Below are 22,128 nucleotides of genomic sequence, written 5' to 3' on the forward strand. Positions count from 1 at the left end.
AATAATTCCCAATAGACTAAAGCCCACTGTTTTCTTCGAAAAGCTCATAACTGCTGCTAGGGTTGCCATTATCTTGGTTCTTTTGCGCTTTTGGACTAGTGGGTTCATTTTCTTTCTCCCACCACTTATTTCCAGGCCCAAATATTTATAACTGTTAACTTTCATTATCGATCCCAATGAGCACAGTATGGTGTTTTTTTTACAGCAGGTTGAACCAACGGTCATAAATTGTGTTTTTTTTTCAAGTTGATGGCAAGGCCATTCGTTTCTGCGTATTCGCACAGGGATGCTGCACTATTACAAATTCCCACGTAGTATTGCCCATGATTATGATATCATCTGCATAGCAGATCCACCCCACCTTATATGGGCCGATTTTGGGGAAGGCATTAATTTTATCTTTAAAGATATGACCAAAATCAGACATGAACAAATTGTAGAAAGTGGGCACTAGCGCACATCCCTGTCTTACGCCTTTAGAGATGTAAATTAGTTTGGATAGGGTACCTCGATTATCTAGGCGTATCCTGGCCTTGCTGTCATCCTATATCATCAAACAAAAATACAACAAATTTGCCGGCATACCACAAGCTTTAAGTTTCATCCAAAGTCGCCCCCGCTCAAACGAGTCAAAAGCCGAGGTGAAATCAATGAAAAGTACATATAGTGGTAGATTTTTATCTTGATTAGCCTGTTCTATTAATGTATTTAGTATGAAGATATTATCTACTGTTGCACATCCTTTCCTAAAACCGGTATGAGCTTTATCTAAGATGTTTTCCCTAGCAATCCACTTATTGATTTCCTGTAAGATCATGGTACAAAAAAATCTTGCTAGGGACATCAGTGAGGGCTATTAACCTATAGTTCTCGGGAAGATTCTGTGAGCCACTCTTAAAAATAGGTATGATATTAGAGGTCTTCCAGGAGTTTGGCATCCTCCCAGTTTCAATAACCTTTTGCAACTGTATTGATAAAATATCCACCTAAATTTCCGGATTTTCTTTTAAAACTATATTGCATAGTCCATCAGGTCCCGGGGCCCGGGAACTCTAACTTCTTGATTGTTAGCACAATGTGTTCCCTACATATGTTCATGTTAGCGATGGGACATATATCAAGCTTTAGAGATTCACCTTTACATTTTTTTGTTAGGAATTTTACCCAAGTCTGGCTGTCCATAGGAATTAGTAGCTCTGGGTTACCAGCATTATACATGTTTCTGAAGCAGGCCCAGAACTTCCTAGAGTCACTTTCATTTAGCAGCCGAACCATAAATTGCCAGGTAGCATTCCTCTCCGATGTCCGATAGTATTTAATCGCAAAGACATGCTGAAAATGAGGGGTATAGTGAGCAAAAAACGTCAGAGGTTGTCGGATGAAAACATTACAGAAAGGACGAATGGTGTAGAACAGGACGAATGGTGTAGAACAGGTGTCCACATTTTTTGTGCCCATGAAAACTAACAGTGACATTTTCCTGTGTGTGGATTTTCGGCATCTGAGCAAGGGGGTAGTAGTGGAGTGAAAATCGATGCCTAATGAGCTGTTCTGCACAATGGGCAAGGGCCGGAAGTTCACAAACTTAGATTGTGTGGCTGCTGACCATCAGGTGGGCCTACAAACTGCAAACTGATGGTGTTAATCTATCAGGAAAGGCTCTTTCCATTTTGGAAGATGCCCTTTGAACGAGTTTATAATTTCTACCTCTTCCATATTTAAATAAATCATGTCCAAATTCTTCAGTGGGTTTAAAAAGGTGCAGACGTGCCAAGATGATATTCTGGGGGTTGGGACCACTTTGAAGGCACATGATGAACAACCTGCAGAAATGATTGACGAGTCACCAAAAGTTTGATACTATAGTGAGGAAGGAAAAGTGTGAATTCTGGGTGAGAAAGGCTATTTGGAGGGTGGCACATCAAGTGAGGGTGTGAGGCTATGTGTGCACTAGACCGGATGTGCTTAACCGTAGGCGTGTTCTGTCGTGGATGGATGCTTGGCCATGCCTGCGGCCCGTGTCCACGCTAGTGGTGTGAGATATACGTACCTTAGGCTGTGATGTTGCTCAGCTGAGGCAATATATGTCCAGGTCTATTCCAGGGGGCCTAGCTGTCATGATGCCCGCTCCCGGGGAGCCGGTTCAAGCCCTGCGTCCCCGAAAGCGGACATCCAGTCCCCAAGGAAGGACCCAGCAACCCCATATAGGGGCCCTTTGGACAGTGTCCTGGCGCCTATGGCGCCTGGCTCATAAAAGACATCAGTCCTGGCGCCATAGGCGCCAGGCTCATTATGGGAGTGCTTGGGTGCACTTACCTGATGCAGACCATGCTGCAGGATCCCGGCCTCCTTGAGGCCTGAAAGGAACTACTTTACCTGTGGGACTAATTTACCATCCGGGCGTGGTCGGGGAAGGATACATACCTGATTGGAGGAAGGATACATACCTGGAACTTCTTCCAAGGCTATTTAAACCCCACCCGAACAGCCACACGTGCTTCGCGTTGTTCTGCATCTAGCAGCTGGACGCTCACCGTGTCTGCTCCTGCATCCTGACTTCTGCCACACCTGCCAGCATCCTGGATCACCTGCAAAGGAAGAGAAGAAGAGAACAGAAGAAGGAAAAGTCCTTACCTGCTAAATCCGCATCCAGGAGACATCTCGCCGACAATCCTGAAAAGGAAAACTTTTATTTAAAAGCTCATCGCGTCGATCGCTGCAGCGCCGCATTCCACTCACCTTTACAGGGCGCCTCCATGTTCAGCAGCGATCATCCGGATTCGCAGTCACGCCCCAGCGCCTAGAGAGAAAAAGACCAGAACAAAAGGTGAGAGAGAGAAGGGAATAAGGAAAGCTAAATCTCCATGTTAAGACTTACCTGTTGATTCATTCCCTCTTCATTTCGGGTCCGCGCCGCATCCTGGCATTTCCGGACCCCGGCCCCTAAGGGGAAAAAGAGACATCAGCGTTAATGAGCGAATGAAAAGACATTACCAAAAAACGCTCATTAAAGACTTACCTGATTTCTACAAGGATTTCACCTCTCATCTCGGGTCGGTGCCTGTTCCCCGGCATTCCGTACCACGGCCCCTATGGGGAAAAAGACACTAGCATTAGTACATTAATGCATGGACACAAGGGGAACCTCTTATCAAAAAACTTACCTGGAAGCCAAGCAAGTTTGGTTCTCACCAATCTGAAAATCCAGTGAAGTAACTGGATACCAACTCGCCCCTGCATCAGAAGCAGGATGGAGAGCTCGTCCTTCCAGACCCTAAGGTGAGACGCTACGAGGAATCACAGAAGGGTTTCGAGGAGGGTGAGAGGGGAAAGTGGGAGGCCGATTGCATAACCCCGCAGACAGTTAATCCCCTATTTTCACCTACAGAAGGATACTTCTGCGAGCAAGACAAGCCAGATTTGGGGGCCCGGTCCAGTCCGTCTTCCGAACCCTGCGCATCACCTTAGAAGAGGTTACAGTAGCGCAAACCAGGCCAGCGCCTCCGTGGGAGTCAGGTGAGCGTAACAGAACGCAAAGCCTTCCTACAAATTCACACCCAGGCCCTATGGAAAGTTCTGAGACTGATCAGTTGGCCCAATTACTGGGGGAATTACGGGCCGAAGTACATGCCGCTCGTCAAGAGACTAATGCCCTCAGGAGGGAATTAATAATATCAAAGGAAAGAACTGATGACCTGGCCAGACAGCTTTTGCAAGGTCAAGCTGGGCAAACTCCTCTACCCGGTTCCGGAGGGAACCCCGCTCCTGTGGTTTCCAGTAACCCTGTGAAGATTAATCTACCTGGAAACATGCCGTTGGCCCCACCCGAACGCTTTGCTGGGGACCCCAAACGATTCGCCGTATTCATGAATCAGTGTCGTTTGCACTTCCTATGCAGACCTGGGGCCTTCCCTAATGATCAGACCAAGGTAGCCTTTGTATTGTCATATCTCAGCGGCTGCGCTGCCGATTGGTCAGCTCCACTGGTTACTCAAGATGACCCAATTCTCCGTGATTTTCAAAGGTTTCAAGCAAGCATGGAAAGGTTATTTGCTCGACACTCTCAGGGGCAGGCTCTGGATGACGAACTTCTATCCCTACAACAGGGCAATCAGGACCTCCTATCCTATATTGCAACCCTTAATAGACTAATTGTGGAAACGGGATGGCCAGAGGATAAAAGAGTCATTTTGTTTTATCGAGGCCTACGCGGAGCACTTAAAGATGTCTTGGCCCAAGTTGTAAATCCGCCCCAAGAATGCACAGAGTATATAGACTTAGTGGTCCAATTGGATCACAGACTTCAAAACAGAAAAGCAGATCGGTCCAGGTTTGAGACCCGGGTGTTGGTCAAGACCCATGCTAATCCCAAGGGAGTTGATGTCTCTGAGCCTATGCAAATTGGAGGGGTTAAAGGACCCTTAACTCAAAGAGAACGTGAAAGGAGGCGGCAGTTAAAATTATGTCTTTATTGTGGGAATTCTGGACACTTTCTACGAGATTGCCCGGCAAAACCGCCCCGAAAGGCGGTAGGAGCCGCTGATAAAAACCATGAAGACTCCGTTTCGGGAAACGACTCCGCCCGACAAGTGTAGGGGTCCGCTTGCCGAGCTTGAAAACTAACTCTCAGACCTCGCATTTCATTGTGCCAATGGTTCTCGTAGATCCGGAACAGCCTAAGCGGTTGCATGCAATAAAGGCATACATCGATAGTGGGGCTATTGGAAACTATGTGGATCGTGAATTGGTCTCTAGGATTAACCTCCCTCTCCGTCCTAAAACCAGCAAAGATGTCATCACCAGTCGATGGAACTGAAATTGCCTATGGACCGGTAACACATTCCACTACTGAGGTGACTCTTATTGGTCCCGACGGCCATCGGGAGGGTGTTGTGTTTGATGTAATCAAGGCTCCACAGTTTCATGTTATTCTTGGAATCCCTTGGTTAGAGACACATAATCCTCGAATTGATTGGCGAGCTAAGAGAATAACCTTCCCGGATTGTACACAAACCTGCTACCCAGAAAACCTGAAGATTAATCTAGCATCTGTAACCTCTGCCTCCATGCAACTACCTCCGGAATACCAAGACTTTCAGGACGTCTTCCAAAAGGAACAGGCCAACACGTTACCTCCTCACAGATCGTACGATTGCCAAATCGATCTGGTGCCCGGTGCACAACCCCCTTGTAGCAGGATTTATGCCCTTACCGAACCTGAGAATCTGCATTTGAGAAAATATTTGGATCAATACCTAGCTAATGGTTTTATTCGCCCGTCAAAGTCCCCGGCATCCTCGGCTTTGTTCTTCGTGCCCAAAAAAGAAGGCGACCTTAGAACTTGTATCGATTACCGCGCATTGAACCAGATAACGGTTAAAAACCGTTATCCTCTGCCTCTGATCCCTGAACTCCTTGACCAGGTGAAGGACGCTTGCATATATACCAAGTTAGATCTCCGGGGGCTTATCATCTGGTACGAGTTAAAGAAGGCGATGAATGGAAAACTGCCTTCCGTACTAAATACGGATTATTCGAGTACCAGGTGATGCCTTTCGGATTGTGTAACGCGCCGGCTGCCTTGAATACTTCATGAATGATGTCCTTTGGGAACTCATCGATGTTTGTGGTGTCGTATATATCGATGACATTCTGGTGTACTCCTCTTCGGAATCTGATCACAGAAAACACGTCAGGGCAGTACTTGCAAAACTGCGCCAACACAAACTATTTGCTAAATTGGAGAAATGTGTTTTCCATACCACAGAAGTCGAGTTTCTAGGTTTCATCCTGACACCCAAAGGAGTCTGAATGGACTCAAGAAAAGTGGATGCCATCCTCAAATGGCCATCACCTAGCTCTGTAAAAGGGGTTCAAAGCATGCTCGCTTTGCCAATTTCTATCGCAGGTTTATCCCGGAATTTTCACGCGTGGTACAACCCATTACTGCACTCTTGAGGAAAAATAAACGTTTTGAATGGTCTGAAGAAGCCGAGCAGGCCTTTCAGGATTTAAAAGCTAAGTTTACCTCCGCACCTATATTGAAACACCCGCGTCCAGATCTCCCTTATGTCGTTGAGACTGACGCATCCAGCCTAGCCATGGGAGCTGTCCTGTCCCAAAGAGATCCCGAAACCAACCAACTGCATCCCGTAGCATTTTGGTCCAGACAATTCTCGGCACCCGAGGTTAATTATGCAATCACGGACAAAGAACTGTTAGCCATTAAGTCCGCTTTTAAAGCCTGGCGGCATTATCTGCTTGGCGCTCGACATACCATCACAGTGATCACTGATCACCGGAATTTACAGTATTTGAAAACCGCCAAGGCTCAGTCATCACGGTGGCTCCGATGGGCTTCGTTTTTCGCTGAATTTGATTTCGTGATTACCTATCGACCTGGCTGCAAGAATGGCAAAGCAGACGCCTTATCCCGAATTGGAATGGGAGAATCTGATACAAACTCAGAACCAGTACCAATAATTCCCGAACAGAGGATTCTAGGCATGACTTTGTTACGGACGCTTGAAGACATTCAAGCCAGAGTGAAACAACTCCTGGACCCTACAACCTTACAGGTATGGATACAAAAGGGATCAGACTTTACCATAGATAATGGTTTACCTTATTTCCAGGGACGCTTATTCCTTCCACATAAGGAATTACACAAACTAGTTATTTCCGATTATCATGATACATTAATAGAGGGACACCCCGGTATCGCCAAGACAGAGGAAAAGGTGAAACGACAATTTTGGTGGCCCTCTTGGTGAAAAGATGTTAAATCTTTTGTGATGTCCTGTGGTGTTTGCGCCCAAAATAAAAGTCAAAAGAAAAGACCAGCCGGTCTCCTTCAACCTCTAGACATACCGCCAGCACCCTGGCACACCCTATCGATGGATTTTATAACGGACCTGCCTCCTTGTTCGGGGTACAATACTATTCTGGTAATTGTGGATTTGTTTTCCAAAATGGCCCACTTTATTCCTTTGAAAGGTTTACCTTCAGCTTCTGTCGTAGCCAAAGAATTCCTCGAAAATATTGTTCGGCTACATGGATTCCCATCTATACTAATCTCTGACCGGGGAAGCCAATTCATTTCCCACTTCTGGCGCAAATGTTGTCAAATGGCGCAGATCGACGTAAGATTATCGACCAGTCACCACCCTCAAACCGATGGTCAGACTGAGAGGACAAATCAGACCCTTGAGCAGTACTTACGGTGTATGTTACAGAAATCTGAAAGCAACTGGAAAGACATTCTTTGGATAGCCGAATACGCATATAATAATTCGGTACACTCTGGAACTGGCCACAGTCCTTTTTATACTTTGTTTGGGCATCACCCTCGAACCTCAAACCTTGACTCACCTCAGAACCTCCGAATGCCTGCAGTAGAACATCTGCATTCTACAATTACCCAAGCCTTCAAAGAGGCAACTACGCATTTACAACAAGCCAAGAGAAAATACAAGGAGAATGCTGATCTACATCGGAGTAAAGCACCTCCATATCAGATTGGGGATCAAGTGTGGTTAGCTACCAGACATTTACCACTCAAAGGGCCTCAAACTTTTAACCCAAAATATCTGGGACCTTATTCTATTACGGCAATAATTAACCCAGTGGCTGTTAAACTTGATTTACCCGCTAGTATGCGAATTCACCCTGTTTTTCATGTGTCACTTCTGAAACCAGTGGTACCCGGAACCCGACTACTGAAACCTCCAGAACCTATTCTAATAGATGGGGAGCCCGAATTCGAAGTGAAGAACATTTTAGACTCAAAAATGTTTAGGTCAAAACTGTTCTACCTAATTGATTGGAAGGGGTACGGACCTCAGGAGAGGTCATGGGAACCCAGCGACCATGTGCATGCACCTCGATTAGTCAGGAAATTCCACCGACTCTTCCCAGACAAACCAAAACTCCCGGAGGGAACAACCTTGGGAGGGGCCTTGTGGGGGGGAGTGCTGTCATGAGGCCCGCTCCCGGGGAGCCGGTTCAAGCCCTGCGTCCCCGAAAGCGGACATCCAGTCCCCAAGGAAGGACCCAGCAACCCCATATAGGGGCCCTTTGGACAGTGTCCTGGCGCCTATGGCGCCAGGCTCATAAAAGACATCAGTCCTGGCGCCATAGGCGCCAGGCTCATTATGGGAGTGCTTGGGTGCACTTACCTGATGCAGACCATGCTGCAGGATCCCGGCCTCCTTGAGGCCTGAAAGGAACTACTTTACCTGTGGGACTAATTTACCATCCGGGCGTGGTCGGGGAAGGATACATACCTGGAACTTCTTCCAAGGCTATTTAAACCCCACCCGAACAGCCACACGTGCTTCGCGTTGTTCTGCATCTAGCAGCTGGACGCTCACCGTGTCTGCTCCTGCATCTTGACTTCTGCCACGCCTGCCAGCATTCTGGAGAACAGAAGAAGGAAAAGTCCTTACCTGCTAAATCCGCATCCAGGAGACATCTTGCCGACAATCCTGAAAAGGAAAACTTTTATTTAAAAGCTCATCGCGTCGATCGCAGCAGCGCCGCATTCCACTCACCTTTACAGGGCGCCTCCATGTTCAGCAGCGATCATCCGGATTCACAGTCACGCCCCAGCGCCTAGGGAGAAAAAGACCAGAACAAAAGGTGAGAGAGAGAAGGGAATAAGGAAAGCTAAATCTCCATGTTAAGACTTACCTGTTGATTCATTCCCTCTTCATTTCGGGTCCGCGCCGCATCCTGGCATTTCCGGACCCCGTCCCCTAAGGGGAAAAAGAGACATCAGCGTTAATGAGCGAATGAAAAGACATTACCAAAAAACGCTCATTAAAGTCTTACCTGATTTCTACAAGGATTTCACCTCTCATCTTGGGTCGGTGCCTGTTCCCCGGCATTCCGTACCCCGGCCCCTATGGGGAAAAAGACACTAGCATTAGTACATTAATGCATGGACACAAGGGGAACCTCTTATCAAAAAACTTACCTGGAAGCCAAGCAAGTTTGGTTCTCACCAATCCAAAAATCCAGTGAAGTAACTGGATACCAACGCGCCCCTGCATCAGAAGCAGGATGGAGAGCTCGTCCTTCCAGACCCTAAGGTGAGACGCAACGAGGAATCACAGAAGGATTTCGAGGAGGGTGAGAGGGGAAAGTGGGAGGCCGATTGCATAACCCTGCAGACAGTTAATCGCCTATTTTCACCTACAGAAGGATACTTCTGTGAGCCAGACAAGCCAGATTTGGGGGCCCGGTCCAGTCCGTCTTCCGAACCCTGCGCATCACCTTAGAAGAGGCTACAGCAGCGCGAACCAGGCCAGCGCCTCCGTGGGAGTCAGGTGAGCATAACACTAGCTTTCATAATGTATTAGGTATCTGCAAATGTTAAGCAGAGACGGAGGCTACACCTGGAATTAGAGAGTCCTGTCTAGTGGGAGAGAGGCCTACACCTAACAGTGCAAATTTGGATAGAGGCTAAGGACATCTAGAGTTGAGAGCCCTGTATGGTGGGTGAGAGTTGGTGAATGCCATCTAGTCTGACTGAAAGCCTTAGTCCAAGGAGCACTTTGCATGATTCCTAGGTATGTTTGAGGTTTACCAGATATTAATTCCCAAGTTTGCAGATAAAATTACAAAAAATAGGCAGTTACTCGAGAAGAGGGCCATGTTTGAATGGGGTGGAGTGTGACTGAGAAACTGATGCAGTAAAGAAAAAGAGTTAGGTATGGCAAAACCCTTGAGGCAGTTCAATGCCTGAATACCCACCATCCTTACTTTGGATGCCAGTGATGCAGAGATGGAAGAGGTGCTATCCTAGAACCATGATGGAACTTGTTAGCATTGGACATGCATCCAGAATTCGGCATTGGGCCGAGCTTCACAACTCCTGAATCAAGTAGTAGGCCTTAGACTGGTATTTGGGCATCAAGAGGTTCAAGACTTTCTTGCGCGGGCCAAAATTCACCCTCTGCACAGATCGCAAGCCATGTATAAAATGTTTGAGTGTAAAGGGTTTCATAGTTGCACAGCCACATGGCCAAATAGGTGTCCACGATTCACTGTCACAATTTTGAGAAACAGTATATCCCAGGCATGCGGAATATGTTCTTAGACTCTCTGATATGCTTTCCCAGTGAAGTGGAAGCACCAGTGGTGCACTGGATGGTAGAGGTATTCATGACGTTTGATGACACTGTGAAGAAAGGTTAATGGAGAGGGGACAGGTGTGTGGGTGAACCAACAAGGTAGGGTTGAGCAAAGCTCATTGTGAGTATTGGAGCATGCAAGTGCAATTGAGTGTGGAAGGTGGACTTGTGTACGAAGGTGGAAGAACATCGACAAAGTCCCATCTACTTAGCTTAGGCCCTGAGTGGCACCTATTTATTTATCAAGCAAATACTGTGGATTGATTATTGGTGGCTTGGCCAGGTTTGTCCAGAGACATCCATAGGGGTGTGTTGAATGCAGTTGTAGCCGACAAGATATTTAAGCTAAATGTAAAGCCAATGACTCCTCTTTTTGTTTCTGGGCCGTGTTGAGTCTTGTCCATAAACACACCCCCAAGAGAAACACTTGCTATGTGCTTTGTGTGTTGGACCTGTTCTCAAAGTGGTGTAGATGAAGGCTATGCAGAATGTTACCTCTGCTAGTTTGATACAGTTCTTCAAGGGTATATTTGCAAGGGAAGGTTGACACAGTGAGGGTGTTAACAGATAATCATCCACAATTTGTGAGCAGAGAGTATATGTCATTTTTGTTGGTAATGGGCATAACTCTAAATAATGCAATGGGGCTCTGGAGGCGGTCTACAGGCTGATCATGGAGGCTGTCTGTATGACAAGGACTGAGGGGGAAGACTGTAAGGAAACTATCCTCTGTAGGGCGAGGGCCATATGGTTTTTCCCTCCATCGCATGGTGGGTGTCACAGTATTGGCATAATCGACCTAAAAACATTTGACCTAAAACATTTTATCGAATTTCTTTGACCTTTTGTCCGGTCAAGTGTAATTAAATATATATATGGGGGGGTAAGGGTATAGATTAGGATGAGGGGAAGTATGGAGGGTTGCAGGGGGTCTCCCTCTGCATTTTAGACCGAAAAAAGGTAAAATACGATCAAATGTGATTAGGTCAAAAAGACCCAAACCGTTGTCACATCATTAGAGTTGTTACAGGAAGGAAGGCAAATGTGCATTCCGAATGAATGGGAAAAAAGGGTCCAGTTGAAGTAAATAATGAGATACTCCGAACCTCTGAACTAGAGAATGAAAGGTGCAGCAGGAAAATATGAAAGCCCATGATAGGGGAGAGAGGGGGTAAGGGGCTTGCAGACTGGGTCAGGTTGTGTATATGAAGGTAGGAGACTGTACAGTCATGACACTTGGTCAGACCCCAAAGGACTCAACCCTCCATTATGACCCGGCCAGGGGGATGAGAGTGGGAGATTATATACTGTAGAAACCTAAAAACGTCAGGCTTGGAATAGAGACAATATAGTCAGGGTTTCTACTGATGGTGTGACTGTGGAAATGGAACGAGGGAAGATGGGTAGGTAGTATCTTCAGGTGAGGCTGCTTGGAAGAAGTAGCCTCAGGTCATCTGTGGAGAAATCTCCACCAGCTGTAGACTGCCAAAGGCCTAAGTTTATGCAACAGGATTGTAAAGCTGCACTGTGCCTTCTAGACTGTGAGAGTCTTGGGATTCCATTGTTGGCAGTTGACCAAGGCAGCCAGGCATTGCGAGGTGGCAGAACACTCTTTTATTGCTGAAACACTTCAATAAATATGGAGTGTTACACGTCATTGGTTTGTCCGGCATCTTTATAAGAAGTGCATCTGAGTAAATTGGAATGAAGAGTGTACTTCTGTAGACATCAAACTGTCAATTTAGGGCTCCAGATTAGGGAGGGTTTGTACCCAAAATAAGCTTGATCCTCATGGTGGTCACCAGTGAAAAAGGCCTGGGAACAGTGTTTGTACACGGGCAAGGAAGTAAGCAGCAGAGTATTATGTTTGCCTCTCGTGATGTGATGGATATTGAATCCATGCATTCAGCTACAGAAAGCGTTGCTTAGATGCTCCTAGAGAGTAGCTATGTTAAATCAACATGTGTAGTGTACCACATTTACCATCACAAGTGACCACACACCTTAAGTGAACGTTATTGTCCAGAGCTACAATTAGTGTTTTTATAATTTAGGAGCCAACATTTTTTGTATTGTGTTATAGTCAAAAGACTTTTCACAAATACATAAAACTTAAACAGCAACAAAAGAAACAAATAAAGAAGAAAAAAGAAAAGAAAACGAAAAAAGGACAGAAACAGAAGCTCCTAGTACAACATCTTATTATACATTACTTTCCCTTTTCCCAATTACATTCCAACCTGCCAACAAACCAACAACAATTACATGATAAACAGTAGGAGAGTAATAACAAAATAAAAATAAAAATAGGCATAAAAAATGCATTCTTCCCTAAATTAAACATTTGACTTAATTCATCACAAAATATATAAAACTTCTTTTACAATTTGATAAAACCTAGGGCATTTAAAAAATCAAAGTACCTCCAGTACCACACTGAATTCTTGCCCCAATGTCATTATCTCCCAAAAAGGGAGGGATGTAAGCCACTCCTCTTGCTGCACAAAGCGAGAGAAGTGTTTTACGTGAAGGGTTTGGAGGACACTACATTCAATAAGAATATGCCTCAGAGACTGCACTTTTTGAGACCGACACAGGGTACAACCTGGGGATCTCTCCCTCCCTTTAGTTCTTGCCCGAATCTCCCTTATCTCCCCGGTTGGTATGACGTTCATCCTAAATCTTAGGAATTCTGTTCTCCATCTAGAATTAGGAATTCGGGAGGGATAAGCAGGGAGGGGTGCCTCTAGGCTTATCCTTAATCAAATGGGAAGCAGTGATAACTGAGGAACGCATTGTATCTACAGTACAAGCGTAATCACGGTCCAGTATTGCTTTCTTAACGCCCTCTGTATTTACCTTCACATACTCCAAAGACCTGTTAATGTTAAATAAAATGTTATTCACAATATCCCGCAATTGGGTGAGCACAGAGGGTGCCCCCATCTGTAGATGAAGGGATAGATCTTCATACAAGGAATCCCACTCTGGTACTAATATGTGCCTGTTGTATAAGATGAGTCTGCTATCCAAATGAGCTGCCAAAGATGTTAAACTCAACTCATACGCAGACTGGCCATTGGAAGGGATAATGGCAGGCTCAATGCTCTTTTCCAAATGCGCCCCTCTATCCTCACCCAATCTACAGACCAGGAGCGCGGGTATATCCCCAAGCCTTAAAGGATTTTTGGAATAACTTTACTGCTGTAGAATCGAATCAGTGGAAGTATGGAAAACCTACAGTACCGTGCACTTAATCTCTTCTTTTGGGAGCAAAGCTCTTCAGCCACACGGAGCCACCATTGAGATCCTTCTATCTTCCCAGCCAGTTCATCTGCAGATCATCCCAGGAACTCACAAAACATGCCAAGTTGTTCCCTCATATGCCTAGGTATAACTAACACAGATGCCTGCAGCCTATGGCTCTCCAGTTGTTTTGTACTACAACTCTCTTGATCCCTCACCATTGACTATGCTGGCTGGGACTGGTGAGAGTTGAAGTACAAACAAATCTTGGGATCCAATGATTCAGACTGCTGCCCTAAAACATACCAGATCACTTGTTCTTTCACAAAGTACAGAGGCACCACTGGGCAACATTTTACAGAATGTACTCTGCTTATGCAGCGGCAAAGTTAAAATGTGTCCTCTGCATCACTGGGTAAGGGGATTGAGATAGGACTACATGCCCTGGTATATATCATGTCCCAACTCATTGTTAATCTCACAATAGCCATTCACTCTGCCTCACACAGTACAGGCTTATGACTGTTCCAGATTACATTTTCAAGGGGCAAAGGACCGAGGCTAGATACATAACCATCAGTGATGGCTGCAAACCCTAAATACCACTTAGTGGTTAGAACATTGTGTAGTATATTCATTCTAGTTTGCATCTAGAAATAGGCAAAATACTCCAATGCGATGATGTTGCGGGATCATTTTATTGTGTTTGATTATTTTCCAATGCCATTTGGCAGATGCATTTCAGACACTTATGGTCCTTCATCAGGGCAAAACTCTTTAATGTTAATCCAACCAATGCAGTCAAACAAAGACCAAATAAACCAATGAAATCAATCAAGTGACATCAAACGTTCACATGAGTCACAATTTTGGGATTAAGGGTTAACCCCATATAAACTTGAACCATCATACCGTTACTAAATGTGAAAGAAGCAGCGTAAACTGATGATAAGGAATACAATTCAAACTCATAAACCATAAATTGTCATTAATTCCCATAACCGGAAAAAAGATGACTGATACATGCAAGCATATACGATATATGATAGTAGTAATAAAAACATGATGGTGATAATAAAAAAAAAAAACAGTCAGGCCACAGACAAAAACAACGAACAAACAAAGAACAGAGAAGAATTATATGTTTAGACATTGTCAGTATGAAGTATCATAAAGGTTTCTCATTCTAAGTGCTGTGTTTGATGAGACTGTGTGCGCAATGGGTGGGGATTTTTACAATCACAATGATCTGATCTCAAGTGAACACTTTGGTCAATATGTGACAAATCTCACATGCAGTGCATCTAATGTTACACTTGCACTCATGTTTGAAATTTGAGCTAAAGGACACATGATGGATCGGAGATACCATCATGCTGTGGCGAACGTCTGTAATATCCTAAATATGGCACCTATATATTGGTCCTTTCAGTAACAGTCAGAGTGCAGCTTCGTGTGAGAAGGAAAAGTACTGGATATACTCCAACCTGCTTAAATTAAACATGCCACTCGAATGACATATGATGGTACTCCATATTCCATTTCCACCAACCTGTTCACATTCCCCACATGGCTGCAAATCCCAAAATGCAATTGGCGGCTCTTTATGGAATCTCCACTAGCCGAGTGTGGGTTCCAGAAGACACTCTACTCCAGTGCAGGTGCCCCCACAAAACTACAGTTCCCTAAAAGGACTTTGCGCCACGTAGTTGCAGATTATCAACTACTCATTCCAGAATTAACCTTGCATCCCTTAATAACAATGCCCCCACAAGACTATGCTATGCATCCCACACGCCAGATGTCTAGCCCATCACAGATGCATCAACAGGATGACATGTGACAAGAATCACTTATGACCGTTCAGAGACCTCCCACCACACATAGGACTACATGTCTGGGACTGCACATCACAAAAAACTGAAAGGGGCAGGAAAACTCTAGCCTCTGGACTGGAGTATTATAATTAAATCAATAAACAGAAGAAAAGTGTCCAGAGAAAAAAATATTTATAATAGTGTATCAAAATGTATTTAAAGTGATACAAAAAATGTGAAAACTGGTGAATGAATCACTAATTATTTAACACTAATCACTTAAACATAGCAAAACAGCAGCAATAATATGCCTAAATCGGCTAAAGCATCATCACACATACTTGCCATTCATGGTGCAACATTCAAACACAACTCTTTTCTTTTTTTTTAACTTGGATGCTGTCAAACATGGCTAGCGTTGCATGAAGTATGAACAGACGGCTTTGAACTCTCCGGCAAAGTTTTGCTGCTCTTTCATTTCTAACATATTTAGCTCTGGATTGTTCTATGCCCCAGAGAGCGGCTTTCAGGATGCACTCCTTAAATCTCCAGAGAGGCTGGCTTCAACACTCTGCATTGGTCTTTACAACAGCTTGGGTCCTATCAGAATGGTAACATCCACCTCCTGAGGAAGACGTTGTGTCAATCACCAGTACATGTCGAGACCGGTCGAGAGTTATCTTATAGGGATGTGATCTTTGTACTTTTTCTCCTTTTGATCCACCCTGACAATAGATTGTATGAGAATTGATCCTATTGTTTGTGAACACAATAATAATGTTTGTCATTTTGGGGAATAGTTATGAATTCCCTTTCCCCATGTGTTTTTAGTACGGTTGTCTTGTCTTTTAGTATTTCGGATGCATGTCACAGTATGATGAGTTGTGTTTGAATGTTGCACCATGAATGGCAAGTATGTGTGACGATGTTTTAGCCGATTTTAGGCATATTATTGCTGCTGTTTTGCTATGTTTATGTGATTAGTGTTAAATAATTAGTGATTCATTCACCAGTTTTCACATTTTTTGTATCACTTTAAATACATTTTGACACCCTATTTTAAATATATTTTTCTCTGGACACTTTTTTTCTGTTTATTTATGGGACTGCACATCAGTCACAACTCTCACCACTGAGAGAAGAGAGCGCGCTGAGAATCCCTGTGCTGGCAGCACTCAAGATCTCACTCATATCCCGCACTCACAGAAGGCCTGGCTTCAGTGCCCCAGCTGGAGCCGCTGGGTTTGAGATGGGAAGCAGAGATGAGGTGCAACGTGCCTCTCCTAGGTCATTATGGACACTGGGAACCTGTGCCAATGAAAATGAGCTAATTTGTCGTTCAAATGCTAAACATGAGTCAGTTGACAAATATACAGTCATCTTACACCTAAAGTAATAACATTGTTACCAAATTGTACGCAAAGGTGCCTTAAAAAAGTCAGTCAAACTCTTACCATTCCCCCCGAGAAAAAACTGCCGCTGTAATATGCACAAAAATAATCCCAGTGGTGCCCTTGGTGTAGATAAAAAGCTATGACAATAATTTTGCACTGAAAAAACAACTTCTATGTGCTTGTGGCTGCAGCAGCACATTTGAAATCAAATGCGTCACGTGCAGCCACTAGTACATTGCAAACAGTCGATCAGATCCTCCCATGGACATAAAATACAGCTGCTTCACCATCAGTAGTTGTCCCAGCTCCTGCTGAAGCGCTGGACAGTAAAGGTGGCCCTTACTGCGGCCAAATCAAACCACAAGGTGGCAACTGACGGTTTTGTACATACATGTGAAGTTAAAAGGCGCCAAATCTCCTTGTGTTGTGATCACTCACCTGAAGTTTGTAACTTTCTCCAAATACTGAAGATATGACACGGTCCATTCCACCCTCAATTTGGGCCTTCACTTTGGGGTGTCGTGTGTTCACAACAAAGGCGAATGTCGTTTCTGAAATCATAAAGATGTAAAGTATGTCTTGCTTCTGTAGTCAACAAAAGTCAACAAGTACCAGCTTCCATGATCACTTATACCACACAGTTCTCACTCGCTTCCACACCCACAGGACTGGAGTGCAGAACAAAATATAATGCTCAGCAGCTTCACTGTATAAGCATTTTGCTTCATCCAAGTGTTTACTGACAGTTGAACAAATCAATGTAGCCATCTTGAGTGAGGGTGCAGTTCATTTACAATGGAGAACAAATAAAATTAACATGATTTAATTTTAGAGCTGAACCATGAGATGAGCTGTGGCCGTCTAGGTTATGCTTTGGAAATCAAACATTCTGCAAACTGCTGGTAAGTGCTCGGTACTAATCAGGATGAGGGTGGAGACACGCTCAGTTATTTTTGGTTTTGCCGCTTTTGTGGCATAAACCACCTAATCGCTAAAACATTATATGTAAAAAAAAAAGGAGTTTGGTAGCAGTCTATGTATGGCATTGCCATGGCAACCTACCGATGCCTGGGCAATGAAATGGCCGACGCACCATCCAGGCCTTGACCCTCTCGCTCACGTCTGCCAGCCTGCTGCTGTTGCCGGGAAGCTGGGCGCACTCCAAAGTAGGAGCAAAATTACTTAAGGAATGGACTTAAAGGAATGGTTCGCCCAAAATTATTTATTTCAAAAATAGATAGCCAATATTAAAAAGAAACGATTGGCATTTGTTTTTTCCGAAGTCCCTATGTAAAATTTTGAGCAATTCAAGCTCAAAGATAGCACATGGGGGCATCCATTTTGTGAAATGGATGCCCGCCGCTGTGCTCGCTTTGGCTTTTGCGGCACTAATGAAGGAAAAGTCAGTCAGCTGTAGTAAACAAAAGCTACCACTGGGTGGCTTTTCCTTCATTGGTGCCGGGACTCGGAGGACGCGGACTGGAGACTACAGGCAGAAAAGCTGCAGCTGCATCTCGGTAAGTGCTATTTTTTTTTTTAAATAAGCACTAGCTGCAGTTTTTTTTCTAAGTTTTCCAGGCTGGAGGAGCCTGGAAAACAATAAAACCGCAGCTTTAAAAACCTATTTATGTTTGCGGTCGCTTTTCAAGCGACCGCAAACATAAATACAACTTTATTGTGTTTGAAAACGCTGCAGTTTTTCTTTCTAAGTTTCTCAGGCTCCTCCGAGCCTGAGAAACCTAGAAAGAAAAATCGCAGCGTTTTCAAACACAACCGCCTTGCGTTTCTGCCTAAATCTGCTTTCCCATTTGGGGCTTTAGGGCTTGAGCCCCAAATGGGAAAGCAGATTTAGGCAGAAACACTGCAGCATTTAGCATTGCGGAAAACAACCGCGTAGTGTTTCTGCCTAAATCTGCTTTCCCATTTGGGGCTCTGGGAAATCAGTTTTAGGCAGAAACAACGCGGTTGTGTTTGAAAACGCTGCTGTTTTTTCTTTCTGAGTCTCTCAGGCTCCTACGAGCCTGAGAAACTTAGAAAGGAAAACCGGAGCGTTTTCAAACACAACCGCATTGTGTTTCTGCCTAAATCTGCTTTCCCATTTGGGGCTTTAGGGCTCCCCGTGGGGAGCCCTAGAGCCCTGAATGGGAAAGCAGATTTAGGCAGAAACACTGCAGCATTTAGCATTTCCCATTTGGGGCTCTCGGGCCCCCCGTGGGGAGCCCGAGAGCCCCAAATGGGAAATCAGCTGTAGGCAGAAACACTGCGGCATGTAAACACAACCGTGTTGTGTTTCTGCCTGCCTTGGCTTTCACTTTGGGTCTCCGGTGCTCTCCTAGGGGAGCACCGGAGACCCAAAGTGATAGCCACAGCAGGCAGAAACACAACGAGATTGTGTTTGAAAACGCTGAGTTTTTTCTTTCTGAGTTTCTCAGGCTCCTCTGAGCCGGAGGAGCCTGAGAAACTTAGAAAGAAAAACTGCAGCGTTTTCAAACACAATAACGTTATATTTATGTTTGCGGTCGCTTCAAAAGCGACTGCAAACATAAATACAACGTTTTTAAAGCTGCGGTTTTATTTCTAAGTTTTCCGGGCTCCTCCAGCTCCAACGCAGCTAGTGTTTATTTTTATTTAAAAAATAGCACTTACCGAGATGCAGCTGCAGCTTTTCTGCCTGTAGTCTCCGGTCCCCGTCCTCCGCGTACAGCACCAATGAAGGAAAAGCCACACAGTGGTAGCTTTTGTTTACTACAGCTGTCTGGCTTTTCCTTCATTAGTGCCGCAAAAGCCAAAGTGAGCACAGCGGCGGGCATCCATTTCACAAAATGGCCATGTGCTATCTTTGAGCTTGAATTGCTCAAAATTTTACATAGGGACTTCGAAAAAAAAAAATGCCAATCGTTTTTTTTTAACATTGGCTATCTATTTTCGTAATAACAAATTTTGGGCGAACCATTCCTTTAACTAGATGCCTGTTATATTTTGATTTATATGCACCAATCTTTTTGTTGGTTGCACTCATGTCAGTTTCTGTTTAAAGTCCCTGCATAGTGATCTCTCTTTTTGAGACGAAGCTGCAGTGAATTTGCCGCCCCGGACTAACTGGGAGAAACATTAGTTTCTTCCACAAGATCGGCCTTGCGGACAAGTCCGCCGATGTCTACGATGCTGTGACACAGTGCACAAGCTGCTCTCTGGAACGGATTTGGGTTGGGGAATAGGGAATGCCATTGTTAAATTGCAAGAGGACTAAGGGACGGCTTGCTGCTTCCTGGTCCTGGAAGTGGTGCATTGGCACTGGTTTGCAAGCCTAACATTTATTGTTTCAGACTGCGGGGCTTTCCGGCGCAAAGGGGTGCTTATATATTTTGAAAATGATTAATATATTAGGGCCTTGGGGCAGTGCGCGCGATTTCCCGCATGCATGAGCGCCTGGCAATAATGTCTGCCTTGGGAGTGTCGTACGGTATTTTCTGCGTACAAGGGCGCATGAACAATACTAGAGGAAAAGTGAGTACGCCGGTGGTTGGGACTTCGGCCAATTCCGGCATTATGAATGACTCATTTGTGCAGGAAGATTAGTAGGTTGGCAGCCCTCGAAGTGGCACAGATGCATTTCTGTGGCGGGTAGTGTTCAAGTAGTTTCATGTTGTCACGCTGCTGAAACGTGTAACGTGCAGCCGTTTGGATTGGTAAACAATGCAGTGTATTATAATGTTTTCATTTGAAGTATATGTACGTTTACAGTTGTGTGTTAATTTATGGACTATTGCATGTTGCGTTTGGGCATTTCTGGTGACCGAACTACGATTTTCAAATGTGCTTTTTGAAAGTGTTGCGTATCTCTTGTGACCCAATGTCTTCCCTGTGGAAAGTACATAATAACACCAGTGCTGGCGCAAGCCCCATTTTGTGAAGTGCAGCCGCTAGAATGGGCTAGTAATGTAGTGCGGTCACCTGCGTAATTTAAAGAATATTTCACGTTTACAGCCATGTTTTAACTTGAGAGATTTTTCACATGTGCCACTGTGTTTTAGGCCGGCGGGGGATTTATTGCATTTGGGGTCCTGTCATCTGTCTAGTTGGGGGTCGCTGGCTTTGCTGCACTAATGGAGTTAAGTTAAGGAGCATGGGCGGTGGTGCAGGATTTGTGCCGTCGCAACATTTCATGGGCTCACCCGCCCTGCCATTGGAGCGCGAAAAGTTATTTTGTGGAATGGGACATGTGGAAAAAGGCGATTGCACTGGTAAGAGTAAAGGAAAGGAGGGGTCAGCCGTGTGTGCTGCCCGTCCTCGCCAGGTGGCCTTCGTGGTGACCAGCATTTCCCCCACAGAGCTTTGTGCCCAACTTGCTTTAAAATATCCGGCCTGGTCTCATAAGGATTGTGGGATGATTGTTCCCTCTCGTCCGTATTATTGAAGCTTTTTCGTCGGGTTCAATTATACGTTTTATTTTCTTCATCTGGGCCCCCTCAGGACTTTGGGGGAAGAAATGCTCCCTACGCTCAGGTTATAGCTGGTCTCTGTAGGTTGATTGTTGGAGCACGATAGTAATGGTGCTGGGTGGTGCAGCTTAAATGGGATGACCTGGGGGTCTCCTGTCCTGTGGTTTACATTGATTTGGCTGCCACCATGCCACATTTCCTCCGCTCAACTGTTGTGTACGACGGCTTCCGGGGTGTAAGGTTTGTGTGGATGCATCGCGCAATGGGCATTGTTAGGGCGGCCTCTGCACCGCGCAAAAGAGTGTATTACTGAGCATAGTGCAATTGTGTGTTTAGAGGTTTACAAGTGTGTCTTTAAAGGCGTGCATTTTTTATTTGGATGCTAGGTGTATTGATACGATATATTTTATTTGTATCGCGATCATACACAAGTGTTTCAGAGCGTGACGAGGAAATGGAGGGGAACAAGGGAGGACAAAACAATGACCTTACTAGGCCCAGTGACATTGAGAACCTGCAAGTGCAGGGGTGCCCCTTATCGCATCCTCCTTTGAAACTTTGCACCCTCTTCCTTGCACCCTGGTACCTATAAATGCAAATAACTTCAGTAAACGCCAAAACTAATGGCATCGCCAATGCTTGTTTTACATAGATTGTCCTGAGGCAAAGTGAGGTGCTATCTCACACCTCAGGGAGTAACAGGAGGGGGCGGAGGGTGTGTTAGGACAGTTCTTCTGAAGTCCGAATAAGGGCTTAGTAAAACCATTCAACTGAGTCAGTACAAGACTCCACTCTTAGTATAAGGCTATACCACCTGAGTTCATGGTAGCGTAGACAGATCGGCCAGGCTTATTTTAGGAGAGAGAGAGGGCTACAGAATCAGTACAAATGAAATTTTAATACAAATGGTCCAAAGAAACACTGAAACACTATGTATGTCAAAATAAATTATTTATTTAAATACAAGTAGGCCCAGATAAATCTAGGGGTAAGTAAGTACTATCACACATTACATGTAATCACAATTATAAAAACACAACACTATACTTGAAGGTACACAGACCAAAGTAAAAACCTTATTTGGAACACTTAA

General features: G+C 44.8%; 1 protein-coding gene across 1 annotated transcript in view; it reads right to left on the reverse strand.

Moving 5' to 3' along the window:
* Positions 1–22,128, reverse strand: part of MEDAG (mesenteric estrogen dependent adipogenesis) — a 351,608-nt gene that overhangs the window by 146,318 nt on the left and 183,162 nt on the right. Inside the window, exon 3 of the mRNA XM_069640788.1 lies at positions 17,032–17,144. Coding sequence (XP_069496889.1) covers positions 17,032–17,144 — 113 coding nt within the window. The remainder of the gene's footprint in view (positions 1–17,031; positions 17,145–22,128) is intronic.

The sequence above is a fragment of the Ambystoma mexicanum genome, chromosome 7q, assembly GCF_040938575.1.
Source record: "Ambystoma mexicanum isolate Mex_15411 chromosome 7q, UKY_AmexF1_1, whole genome shotgun sequence".
NCBI classification, from domain to species: Eukaryota; Metazoa; Chordata; class Amphibia; order Caudata; family Ambystomatidae; genus Ambystoma; species Ambystoma mexicanum.